The sequence below is a fragment of the Phascolarctos cinereus genome, unplaced genomic scaffold (assembly GCF_003287225.1).
Source record: "Phascolarctos cinereus isolate Bilbo 61053 unplaced genomic scaffold, phaCin_HiC Scaffold_5;HRSCAF=322, whole genome shotgun sequence".
Classification (NCBI taxonomy): Eukaryota; Metazoa; Chordata; class Mammalia; order Diprotodontia; family Phascolarctidae; genus Phascolarctos; species Phascolarctos cinereus.
Window position 1 is genome coordinate 330,586,766 of NW_027555958.1, and position 13,729 is coordinate 330,600,494.

The 13,729-nt window shown below is 42.2% G+C and overlaps 1 protein-coding gene across 1 annotated transcript; it reads left to right on the forward strand.

Moving 5' to 3' along the window:
* The first annotated feature begins 466 nt into the window (after positions 1-466).
* AGT (angiotensinogen) lies at positions 467-12,919 on the forward strand. Its single transcript, XM_021000473.2, has 5 exons — positions 467-552; positions 4,561-5,412; positions 10,630-10,894; positions 11,567-11,711; positions 12,541-12,919. Exons 2-5 carry the CDS (start codon positions 4,602-4,604, stop codon positions 12,724-12,726), a joined length of 1,407 nt encoding a protein of 468 aa, XP_020856132.1. The 5' UTR covers positions 467-552; positions 4,561-4,601; the 3' UTR covers positions 12,727-12,919.
* Positions 12,920-13,729: the final 810 nt, after the last annotated feature.

Here is a 13,729-nt window from a genome sequence, read left to right on the forward strand (position 1 = left end):
GGACTTCAGTGCCTTTAAGGTTCTTTTTTGCTCTTAAATCTATATATGGGGAGTCAAATCCCAGGATCCTGACTCTCATTTCAGGGCTTTCCCCCACTCAGACCACTGCCCTTGTGAACCGATACACTTTTACCCCTGCAGTATGAACTTCTCAAAAACATTGCCAGGGGAGGCTGGGAAAGGGGTCACACAGGAGAGCTGCTTTCAGTCACATATACATGCACAGACACTTCATGTGTCAGTAAGTGACTGGGGCCCTGGTTCCAGTCTACTTGAGTAAATATGTAACTTGAGCCTGTACCAAGCCACAGTGTTCACTGGGGTAAGTGTGCATTGATTTGGAAGATTCTCTGATAAAAGACACTTGCATCCGCATGTTTGGCCTGAGTGATGTCATCCCACCTGCCAGCCAGAACACAGGGAAACTTGGGAATGGCTTCTATCCCCTGTCCTCCAGTATAAATAGAGCTGCAGTACCCCCAGGCTGGAGAAAGGTATCCTAGGGCCTTTGGTGGAAGAGGCAGCCTGAGTCTCTGAGGACTGAAATAAAAGGTAAGCCTGGAGTGGCTGGGGACCCTTCCCTCTTTTTTCCCCTTCAGCTCTCTGTAGGTGATCTTGGCAGCAGGCTGGGGCCAGAAAGATTAAGAGAGATGGGTACAGAGCTGGAAAATAACAATAACTTTGAATGGAGGGCAGCTTGTCTGGGAAAAATCAAATTGGGAACACAATGAACCAGCAACAAGCTGCTTTGGAGGGAACTTTTGCCAGCAGGAGGCTGAGGCAACAGAAAGAAATTATCCAACATCTCATTAATTCCCTTTGCCTGCAGTTTTCCCACTCCACCCCCAAAAGAGGATTTGGGATTTTTTTTCCTATTTTTTGTTTTGTTTTACAAAGAGTTCCTACTCCCTCATAAAATCACAAGAATGAGACCATAATGACTCCATAATAAACCTGTCCTCTTTACTTCTGGACCCAAGACTCAAGATGGAGAGAAAGAGGCAGGCTTGTGTCATGCAGCCAGGATGCCTCAAATCAAAGAGGAGAAGGCAGTCAGCGTAATGACTGATGGGAGGCAACAGCGTGGGCATGTGAGAAGGAGATGAGGAGATCTGGCCAGATCCTCAACCCCCCTAGTGTATGAGCCTTTTGGAGAAAGGACAAAAGAGCTCCTATCTCCCAGGGGACTGAAGGTGACACTGAGCTCTGTATAATGGAGGGAGCGAAAGTCGTCAACATGGGCAGGGCAGACATGGCTTGGCACCCTCCTTTTTCTTCCATAAGCTCCCTCCAGAGTATTTTGAAGCCCATTTGCCTACAACCTGTGCTTTCTTTGTCCTGGCTGCAAGGCCTTGGAGGCTCAAGTAGCAGAAAGTGAAAGAGAGAGAGGGGCAGCTGAAGAAAGAAAGGTTAAAAAGGAGGGGAAAAGAGCCAAATGGGAAAGAAGAGAAGGGGGAAGAGGGAAGGACTGTGAATCTGCAACAGATGGAACCATCTTTCATTTTCAAAACACCAGCTGCCTCCTACCTAGAAACATAGGCTTGTTGGGGATGGGGTGAGAGTTGGGGGAAGGCAAGCAAAGCTCAAGACTACAATTGAAGGGGAAAGACAATCTCTAGCTCAAAAATGATCCGTGAAATTGCTTAGTCTGAGAGGGCTGCCATAAACTGCAGAAGGGGAGCCTGGGCTGAGATGGGGAGGAGGGGGTACATCTCTGTCTTATCTGGATTAAGCAGACCCAGGCCCTGCCTACGCATCCATAACTGCAGAGAGCTCACGGAGCAATTGATTCCCAAAGGTTTTACTGCTGACTCATTTAGATGAGAAATCATTTGGCAAATTAGGCTTTGCCTGGAGTGGTTCAGAGGATATTTCTTATTTTCCTTCATTATGTTTGTTTGTTTGTTTGTTTGTTTTGAATCTAAATCTGTAATTTCATGGTGCAGGGAACTTCTGGTGTGGAAACACCTTCTAATGATGTGGTTCTTTAATGCAAATTTAGGATATTATCCTGGGCAGAGAGAGTGTAAGTGATTTGCTGAGTGTCAGATGGTGTCTATCAGAGGCAGTTCTTCACTTCATGACCAATCTATCCACTAAGCCAGACTGCTTCTCCAGTTAGGCCTCCCCAATCATTTATGTTTGGTAAAAATTGTAGGTAAAGGGGGCAGCTAAGTGGCACAGTGGATAGAGCACTGGCCCTGGAGTCAGGAGGACCTGAGTTCAAATCCAGCCTCAGATACTTGACAAGTATTAGCTGTGTGACCCTGGGCAAGTCACTTGACCCCATTGCCTCACCAAAAAAAAAAAAAGAAGAAAGAAAAAAATTTTAGATAAAATCAGAACGTATAAGCTGGGGTAGAGGTTGGCGGATGGTGAAGAAAAATCTTCAGGCTTTAGATTACGTCCCAGCCCTGTGGTAGGCAAGATGAAGGAAAAGTAAATACAGGACATACAACTAGTTAAATACAAGATAGGAATCACTGGCCATGTGCAAGGGTAGTAGAAAAAAAATCTAAGGATCACCATGGACCACAAAATGATGTTCAACAATGATGTAGTTAAAATTAAAGGCTGTAGTTAAGAATTTAAGCATATTGAAATCATACATGATACTGAAGAAGTCCACACAATTTTATAGTATGGTGGGTTTTTTTTAAATGATGGGCAGCTGTTGCCTCCCTCAGGGCAGAGTAAGGGGAGATGAGTTTTTGATCAGCATTGTGCACTGCAAAGAGAACTGGACTTGGAGCAGAAAGAGTGTTACTTTTGGAGTCAGAGGACCTTGGTTCAAATCCTGCCTCTGATATTTATCTGCCTCTGTTGCATGACCTTGGACAAGTCACTTAACTATCCTGGGTCTCCCTTTCCTAGTTCATAAATTGAGAGGGTTGAACTAGATGACATCTGAGGTTCTTTCCAGCTCTGAATAAGGATCCTGGGATCCCATGACCAATGGGCCTGGGGTCAGGAAGACCTGAGTTCAAATCTGACCTCAGACACTTATTAGTTCTGTGATCTTGCACAAATCACTTAACCTCTGTTTATCTCAGCTTCTTCAACTATAAAATGGGGATAACAATAGCACTAACCACATGGTAGTTATAAAGATCAAATAAGATAATTTGCAAAAAAAAAAATTATTAGCACAGTACCTGGAACATAGTAGGCTTTATATAAATGCTTATACCCTATGTTTTAATACTTACTAGCTGTTTGACCCTAAGCAAGTCACTTAATTTCTCTGATCCTGTTTCCTCATGTGCAAAATGAGGATAATAAAGCTTGCACTGCCTACTGTGCAGGGCTGTTGAAAGGAAAGTGCTTTGTAAAAGTTCTATGTAAATGGGAATTGTTGCTGTTATAGGCTGAGATGGGAGAAGGCATTTTTATACCATAAGCTTGGTTTGAAAATTGCTCCATCTCCTCTGGGTTACTGTCTACCGTAGGCTTTGAGCCACCACTCTACTCAGTGCACATGAATATTATACCCAAATAAATGGACAGGGAAATTTTCTGAACATTAAGATGTTCACTTTTATTAAAAGTAAAATAAAAAAGTGTGGTTCTTTTTACTGACTTCTTAGCCATCTCCCTTCCCTCCTTTTTTGCCTTGCCCTTATCTCCACCCCCTGGCATTTAATGTTGTGCCTTATGCGTACTTTGTCCACTCCTAATTCCAGATCTCAATATCAACATAAGAGTTTCTTCACAGGAAGCAGTTAGTTACTATTAGAAGCAGCTACTAGGTGGAGGTGATGGAAATTCCTCTCTGGAAATCCAAGACAGATATATTCTCCTGCGTGGAATGGATCAGTATAGTTCTATCCATTCATGGGAAGGATGCAAAGATCTCTCAAAGTCCTTTTTGATTCTACAAAGCCCACCCTTGCTGTAGTGACCCTTCAGCACCTACATTCCACGGAGCAGTGTAGGGAGGCTCAACATAGACGTGTTCTTACATCATTTGTGGGATTTGAGAAATGAGATCTAGCCCCTCTTCACAGAACTCTATAGCTATGTCTTCTTTTCCAAGCAATCCTTCAGTGAGTGTCCTCCCTTCTGGGTTATAAGTGCCTTGAAGACAGAGATCGGGTTTTTGTCTTCTCCCACCATATACTGGACATATAATAGCACTCAATAAATATGGATCTGATAGAGTGATACTTGGCTACTCTGTGACAAAGCTCTCCAAGGTCTGCTCTTAGCTCTATCACTGACATATGGTTCAGCCTTGAGTTACCCACTTCCTTTTCTCCGCATTCTTGTAATACATGACAATTATCCACAGATGCAAGGATTTGGAGCTGGAAGGGATCTAGAGGTCATCTAGACCTGCTCCCTTATTTGCATATGAGGAAAATGAGACCTCAAGAAATTAAGTGGCTTGCCTGAGGCCACACACATAGTAAATAGCACAGCCAGGATTTGAAGTCAGTTCTTTTGACTCTTAACTCACTCTTTCCACTACGCTACACTGGGCAACTCTTAAAGGACCTGGTCTATTATAGACATATGATAATCAATTTTCTTTACCCTTTTCCAAAAATGTCATTTCAGGAAAAGCAGGAATTGTACCTGTTAGTAGCACCTGCTCCAGGATGTTACTGAGAGTCATTGTCATCCTGTTGGGCTGGACTGCGCTGGTGGCCAGTGACCGGGTGTACGTGCACCCTTTCTACCTCCTTACCTATAACCAAAGTACGTGTGATGAGCTGAAGAAAGTGGATGCGGAGACTACCAAGGAACAGACCCTCACCCCTGTCCCAATTCAGGCCAAGACATCCCCTTTGGATGAGGTGGCCCTGAAAGACCAGTTGGTATCTTATGCCCAGACACTAGATGCAGAGGACAAGAAGAGGTCAACTAGTGTGGGGATGCTGCTGAACCTTGTGGGTTTCCGCATGTATAAGATGCTGAGGGAGAAGGCGACTCCAGCCAATGGGGCGATTCTCTTGTCTCCTGTTGGCCTCTTTGGGACCCTCGCTTCCTTCTACTTGGGTTCTGAGGACCCCACAGCCACTAAACTCCAGGCATTTATGGGTGCGCCTGAAAAAGACCAGCGCTGTACCTCCCGACTAGATGGGCAAAAGGTCCTCTCTGCCTTGAAGGCTGTCCAGGGCCTCCTTTTAGCCCAAGAAAAGAAGGGCAGCTCCAGTCTGCTCCTGACCACAGTGGTGGGCCTATTCACCTCCCCTAACCTACATCTGAAGCAGTCATTTGTGCAGGGCTTGGCTCCCTTTGCCAGTATCACCTATTCCCGTTCCCTGGATCTGACCACAAACCCAGACCTTGCTGGAGAGAAAATCGACAGGTTCATTAAAGCTGTCACAGGATGGCCAAAGAACACACAACTGACTGGAATCAGCCTGGACACCACACTGCTCTTCACCACTTACATGCACTTCCAAGGTAAGGACAGCTCCATGGTGACAGCCGTGCAGAGGCAGTAGTTTTTTTGTAAGGCTTTTTTTTTTTGTTTCCAATTGCTGCTTTAAACAAGCTGAGCAGAATCAGGTCTAGGGGCAACTGGAGACCAAGCAAAGGTCAACTTCAAAGGTGGCAATAAAGACTCTTTCCCACCCACTCCCTTGCCCACTTAACTCTGACCTTGGCAAGGAGGAGTTTATATCATGCCAAGCCATGCCAATTTCTCTCTTTCCCCCCCTTATCTGTGGATTGCTTTTTAAAAATTATTGATTCTTTTGTTTGTTATGTCACCTTGATTTCCAAATATATCCTCCCCATTGCCACCCTTAAGAAGCCAGGGTTCTGAAGAAAGAAAAAAAAAAGAAAAGAAATTTAGGAAATCTAAACATCAGCCCTGACTGACAGTACGAGCAACAAATAAAGGGGGCATATTTTCTCATCTCTTCTCTAGGGCCAAGCTTGGTTATTATAATTACATAACAGTTTCTTTTGTTTTCTTTTGTGCTTTCCATTGACATTACTGCAGTCATTGTAAATATTGTTTTCCTGGTTCAGCTTACTTCCCTCTGGGTCAGTCATATAAATTTTCCTAGCCTTCTCTAAATTCATCATGCTCATTATGCTCATCATTTCTTACAAAGGCCACCCATAATATTCCTTTACATTCATAAATTACAATCTGTTTAGCAATTCCAAAATCAATGGACATCTACTTTGTTTCTAGTTCTTTGCCATCACAAAAGAAGCCATATCCCCGACCTCAATTACTTATATGCTTAATTATTTAATTAATTATAGATTCATTTGTCCTCCAGTTCCTCACTGAATTCCAAACTGGGTCATTCCATCATGAAACAAGGGGTAAATCTGCTGGTTTACATAACTCTCCAATTCAGAGGTGTTAAGAAAACCAAACAACGAAAACCCACTTAGATCATCCTATAATACTGTAAACACTGTATAGTATTTATATAGTATATAACAGTAAATACTGTATAGACACAGACTGGTCCAAAAGAAGATTGTTATTTTAATGACCATGGCAATGCCCTGGTCTTATGAGAAAACAGTTCATGAATTGGAGCTTTCGTATTGCCTTTGGTACATTGGTAAATAAACCTAGATATCATTCATTTCATGGCATTGGAAGGGAGTCTCCTAAATAACCAGAGCAGGGAATACCTCATATGCCCTTAGGGAAGCTGTCTACCATGTTAGGGGCAAGAAGATTCATGTGAAGGGTCCATGAACACCTCCAGATCTAGCTTATGGGCTCGGCCTGATGGGTCAAAGAATACATGCTGATGTCTGAATGTAGGGACTTAATGGGAAGGTCAAGGCTAATTATAAGGCAGAGCCAGGACAGGAGATCATTCTTAGGCCTAGGATCCCATTAAACCAGGACTCTTCTGTGATCTTGATGGTTCATCCAAGAAAGAAAAAAGAAAAATAAAGTCCAACCACATGCAAACATCCCTTGAAAAGGATTGAATGTTTCCAACCACCAGAGGTTTGAGTTTTAGGATCTGGTGAGATTCATCCTGCCCTTTGATCAGCAATTTGCGCTAGTTCTGGGGCACAGGTTAATGATCACAATAGTTTCCATGACATCAGTTGACTTAACCTTGTAAGATTTACCCAACTTTGCTCCCGGGAACAGTGGTCTTGCTTCTAGTGGAGGGGGAGGGAGAGGACAGCAGAGAGGGTGACAGCACTCCTGTCAAAGGCCAGCATCTTTCTGAAAGCAGCTATTATTATTATTATTATTATTATAATTATTATAATTAGTGGGTACAGAGAGAAGGAAGAGCCTGATCAGAGTTGTGTTCTCAGGGAAAGAAACCTAGTTATCAAAAACCCTTGGATGGTCATTGTCACACACTCCTTTCAGAAGTCAGTTGCTGTAAATTCATGTTGTTCTCTCCATACAGCAGCTATCTCCTGCCTTTATATGATGCCTGGAATGCACTCTCCCTTTACCTCCATCTTTTAGAATTCCTAGTTTCCTTCAAAGCTAAGTTGGAGTCATTTCCTCCACCTTTCCTGATTCCCCCAGCTACTGGTGGCTTCCATTCCCAAAATGTAACTTGTATTTCATATTCATGTTGCATACACTTAAATGTATATTTACATTCTCACCTTGGGCAAGTCACAATGTTTCAAGACCTCAGTTTCCTCACTCATAAGATGAAGGGGAGGAGGGTGGCTTACATGATCTACAAGGGTTCTTTCAGCTCTACACCTTATGATTCTGTGAATCAGCTTCAATCCACATCAGCCATCATAGCTCCCTCTCAGAAGTGATTTCTCTTCCTCCTTTCTCCTTTGTCTGAAGGATTTTCATTTTGAAGACTGTGGCCTCCATTAACAGGTTAGGCCAGACTTGAGATCTTAGAGAAGAGCTAGAAGGGACCTCCAAGGCTATCTAGTCGAATCCAACATTTTACAATGTTGGAAACTGACATGTAGGTATTAAACATCAGAGGCAGGATTTGAACCCTGGTCCTAGTCCTCTTTTCCTCCAAACTATACTATAGCAAGATAATTGATGTAGAGCTGTTAAAGACCTCAGAGACCACCTAGTCCAAACCTGAGGAAACTCAGGCCTAAAGAAATTAAGTGATTTGCCCAAGGTCACACACCATGTTAGTCAAGGACAGAGAGAGGGTCTCAGCTCAGGTCTCAAAACTCAGTTTAGCAATCTTTCCATCATATAATGCTGCCTCTTTTAAAACCAGATCTTTTCATATACCTCAGCTCCCTCATCCCCAAATCTGGGTTGACTATTTCTCAGGCCTACCTTCCTTTCTTAGAAATTATCATGGAACTTCTCTCTCTGATTAACTGCCAGGGGTAAACATAGGAGATTAGAGATCAGGGAAGACTTCCTAGAAGAGGCAGGTCTTGAGGTAGGCCTGGAAAGATAACATGGTCACTGCTCCTCCCAGCAATTAACCTATGTAAAGACCTCTTCCACCACCTTGCCTACTTCTTTAAGGTTCAGCTGGTCAATCAATAAACATTTATTAAGTACCTGCACAGTGGCAGGAGGTTGGGGATACAAAGGAAAAAGAAAGATAGTTCCTGCTCTCAGGATTACAATCTTATGGTGGAAGACCCCATAAAATGAAGTTGAAAAGGTGGAAAGGGAAGAAGATAACTGTTTCTGGGGCATGATGGAGAAGGGCAGCCAGGTGGGAAATGAAGAGAGAGCTGACTTGGGTGCTCTCCTTCAATGGAGGTTTGGAGAGGGGTTCTTCCCTTCGTCTACCAATCAAAGGGATCTGGAAGCAGAGGCTCATAATCTAAATGTTGATTAGCTAAAGCTTGAAGAAAAGGAGAAAAAAATAGAGAAAGAGGTTCTGGAATCCCCTTTTCCCCTTCCTACACAAGTTCATGTTTCCTAAACCCTTTCTCCCTTTGACTATCTAAGGAAGGACCAGGGTGAGGCTTCCTGATCTTCAAAGAGCAACGAAGGCATTTTTCCATTGAAGTCAAAACAATTTATAGTCATATGAAAAAATTCTCTAAATCATTATTGAGTAGAGAAATGCAAATAAAACAACCTTAAGATATCATTTTAGACATATCAGATTGGTTAAAATGATTGAAGGGGAAAGTGACAAATGTTGGAGGTAATGTGGAAAAATTGGGATACTAATTTCCTGTTGGTGGAACTGTGAACCAATCCAACCATTTTGGAGAGCAATCTGGAATTATACCCAAAGAGTAATTAAACTGCCTAGTCCCTTTGATCCAGCAATACCACTACTAGGTCTGTTTCCTAAGATGATTAGGGAAAAAGGAAAAGAATCTATATGTTCTAAAATATTTATAGCAGCTCTCTTTGTGGTGGCAAAGAACTGGAAATTGTAGAGATGCTTGTCAATTGGGGAATGGTTGAACAAGTCATGGTATGTGATTGTGATGGAATACTACTCTGTTATAAGAAATGATGAGTTCAATGATCTTAGAAAAACAAGGATAGACTTGCACAAAACAGTGAAGAGCAAAGTAAGCAGAACCAAGAGAACACTGTATACAGTAATAACAATACTGCTTTAAGAATAACTTTGAGTGACTAAGTGATTTTGACTATTATAAATACCCAAATAAACTACACAGGACATATGAAAGAAGATGCTATCTGTATCCAGAGAAACAACTAACAAATAGAAGTATGTATAGAATGATTTTACATACACATACATGCACGCACACACACGTTTGTGTCTAATGGTAGCCATCTCCAGGGTGGGGAGGGGAGGGAAAAAAAGGGAAAAAAAAGAAAATTGATAAATTTATTACACATTTAAAAGGAATAGCAAGTTGTACATAATAGATTTGCAGCTTCATGTATAATCATCTTTTTTCCTGTTCTGCTATGTTATGGAAACAAGTTCAGAATAAAATAAGTAAATTTAAAAAAAAAAGAGTAATGAAGGAAGACTCCCACCCTTCCTGAATCAGGACTAGAGGATATTATTATAGACAGACTTTGCCACAAGCTAGATCTCTTACTCTTTGGTGGTGAAGAGACTTTTCAAACTTGTAATCCGAGTGTCTTGAGTTGAAAATAGAACTTGGTCTCAAAAGGTAAGTGTGCCTTAGAACAAGGGTTAAGAAGGGCAGGGAAAGACCAGCAGTTCAGAAGAGGGAAAGGTGAGTGTGTGATATTAGGAGAGATGGTTTGGTGTTTTTGATGGTCTCCATTCGTCCCTGGCCACCACATCCCCATGTGAGTTGTCTCCCTCTATTAGAAGTAAGCTTCTTAGGGGCAGCTAGGTGGTGCAGTGGATAGAACACCAGCCCTGAAGTCAGGAGGACCTGAGTTCAAATCCAGCCTCAGACCAAGCACTTGACACTTACTAGCTCTGTGATCCTGGAAGTCATTTAACCCCCATTGCCTAAAAAAAAAAAAAAAAGTAAGCTTCTTGAGGACAGTGTTGTCTTAATTTTGTATTTTCATCTCTCTTCTTCCCTCCTCTCCTTGCTCTCATCCCCTCTTCCCTTAATTCTCCTCTGCTCTTTCCCCATCTTCTCTTTTTTCCTCCCTTTTCCCAGTTTCCTTCCATTGTCTACTCTTCTTTCATGGAAGTAGAATTGTCAGTGTTTAGATTTCTTTTTGCTATGTCCTTTCCAAGAGCTACCTGGGCCTGCTGTTGACTCTTTCTTCTCATTTCCTCTTTGGATTTTCAGGAGCAATAAAGGGAATCTCTCAGCTGGCAAAGCCCCAGGTGTTCTGGGTAAACAACACCACCAGGACATCCGTGCCAATGCTTTCAGGGATGGGTATCTTCCTATACTGGAATGACACCAAAAACAATTTCTCTGTGACTCAAGTGCCATTTAATGAGAATGCCTTCCTCCTACTGATTAAGCCTCACAATGATAACCTGGAGAAAATTGAGAATATTGCTTTTGGCCAGGACTTTTCACATTGGATGAAAAATCTGTCCCCCCGGTAAGACTTGGGGTGGGGCTCTGGTAATATCTTATATGACTTACTCTGAACCTCAGGCTCTCCATCTATCACATGTGGGTGGGAGGCAGCACCAACAACCCTAGGCGGGGGGTTTGTTAGGACAAAGAGGATGTTGTTGCACTGGACCAATTACTGAATTCCTTGGAGGAAGGCATAGCCACTTCACCCCACAGATGGAGGTGGAGAGGAATAGGAAGAAATAGTATCCCAGCTCTTTATTCATATAGGTTTATTCTTCCAAATCTTCTATCATTGACAGTGCTTTCTGCTTTGTATCCCTCCTATTTTGAGGAGAGAAGGTGGCGTTCTTTATACCTCCTTCTTTCCCCTCTCCCATGTCTCTCAGCTCAGCCTTGCGATGCTATGGGACACGAGGATATGGTAAATGGGCAACTAGTAAAACATGATTGATTTCATTTGCCTCTTAAGAACATGGAAGGTTAATTTAGATTATACGTGAATATATTCTGCTTCTCAGAGCACAGAAAACTTCAACTGTCCTAAGTGGAGTGTTCTGTAGGTCCACGGGGCTCACTAACCATTAGCTTCAGTGTCCTTGGGCTCTCTGAGGTTCTTCTTCATGTCTTGAGTGTTAGATTGATCTTGGAAGCAAGACTTTACAATTTCCCTATCTTTTTCATCTCCTTCTAGGAAGATCCACTTGACCTTGCCAAAGCTGGTACAAGAGAGCACGTATGACATGCAGAGCCTGCTTAGCAACACCAAGCTGCCTGGATTGCTTGGAGATGAGGCAAAGCTGAGCAAAATTAGTGATACAAACCTCAAAGTTGGAAAGGTATGACATTTTAAAGTCTGTTCAGGCCACCCTCCTTGCCCATACTGCCCTTAGTTACCTGCAAATGAGTTCATGGAGATATATAGTATGTATGGAATGGCGTATGGAAACAGAAGGATGCAGAGGGGCCAAGGGAAAGAAAGGGAAGGGAAGAGAAGAGATGGGAAGGTAAGGGGAGGTGTATGTCAGGAGAGGGAAGAAAGGGATCAGCTCCTGCCTGGAGCATGGCAGGCACGGAAATAGTAGTCAGGGTCGAACTATTCTACTTTCCATTACTCTTTATGTGCATAGACATCCACATCAACACAGAATCTAAGAGGTAGAAGGGAATTCAGCATTTAGCTCAACCCATACACAAAAGGAACACTATTATATCCACTTTCAGAAAGATTCATGCACATGCATGTACACCTCCTTCTCCCCCAACAAATAATCCACGTAAACACATTCTATGGGCAGCACTGTACTGGAAGTATAAAGAAAACATGCCTCTGAGAAAACGTGCCTTCTATGCACAAGGTACATAATGCCTGAAACACTGGATGAATGACAAAGCATTTATTAAGCACCTACATAGCTGACACTGTACTAGATGCTAGGGATACAAATACAAAAATAAGACAGTTCCTGCCCTCAGGGAGCTTACATTCTAATGGGGTAGGCAACACATGACGCAGAATGGTGGTTAATTAGATAAGTGTTTACATGTCCCTCTACTTCCCAATTCTTCTGTTAGTTGGGATGGGTTCTACCCCTGGGAACACAACCTGAAGTGGTGAATCTTTATCTCTTGAGTAAAATGAAATGTGTGTGTGTTGCTGTCTTATAGGTGATGAATACAGTACTTTTTGAACTGAAAGAGAGTCAGGGAGGACAAGAAGATCTTTTCCAAAGCAGTGAAGTCGCTCCCCTGGAAGTGAAACTGGACAGTCCATTCCTGTTTGCCGTCTATGAGAAAAAATCAAGAGCCTTCTATTTCTTAAGTCATGTGACAAACCCACTGAATGGTGTTTGAGACCCCAGGATCAGAAACACCCCCATGACACAGAAAGGCAAATTAGAGGATAACCCTAGGCTTCTGTAAGATTTAAAACTGTTATTCCCTGCCTTCTCCAGGGCTCTGTCAAGCTAGTGCCAATAACTCAGAAAAGCAGCAGATGGCACAAACACTCAACTGTCACCAATTTCTACTTTTTCTTCTAATTATTCAACTGTGAGCTAGTGGGAAGACCTTTCTCCTTAGTAAGTAGCATGAACTTGTGATGGCATAAATAAGCTTCAACAAGCTTTTTAAGATCCATTGTGTACCATGTAGCTGCTGGTTTTAGCAAGAATTTGAGAATTGTGTTTGGAAATTGAAAAAAGATTCATTTTTAGTGTAGAAGAAAATTTTGGTCTTAAAACTAAAATAGAATTGTTTGCTGCCTGTATTCAGACCCATTTCATTTAACATTTGTGAAAGTTACTAAGATGTGGTCTGAACAAAGGGCTCTTTATTTGGAAAAAAAAAAGTTGGGGTAGGTATGTATGCTAGAAAATCATGAATACTTGCATGCATGCAAACACAATGCCACTGGTGATTTTATTTTATGCTACTAATAAATAAGCTTTGCTTTATTAAAAAAAAAAGATTCACCTTTTACTTAGTAGCAGCCCAATGGGCTAGCAGGGTGTCTTGTTACATATGTATGCATAAAAAAAGGTGCTCTATAGACTATAAAATATATTTTGTATGGAATATCTGTGGACAGTCTGTCTCTGGTACCTAACCAGTCTCTAGGACTGTTTTCAGCGATGTATGACTCAGTCCCCTTCCAGATTTAGACAGTAATGGCCAACATAAAGCTGAGTTTGTGTTTGTGGGAAGTATTTCACTTCACATTGTACCTGAAAAGGGAAAAAGGAATGAGATCTTAGGAGCCACAACGGAGCAAGGTCTATTTACTAGACAAGTGTCGGAAACATAGACATTTAAAGACTGTTGTTTGTATTTTACATGGGAGATATTACTATCAATA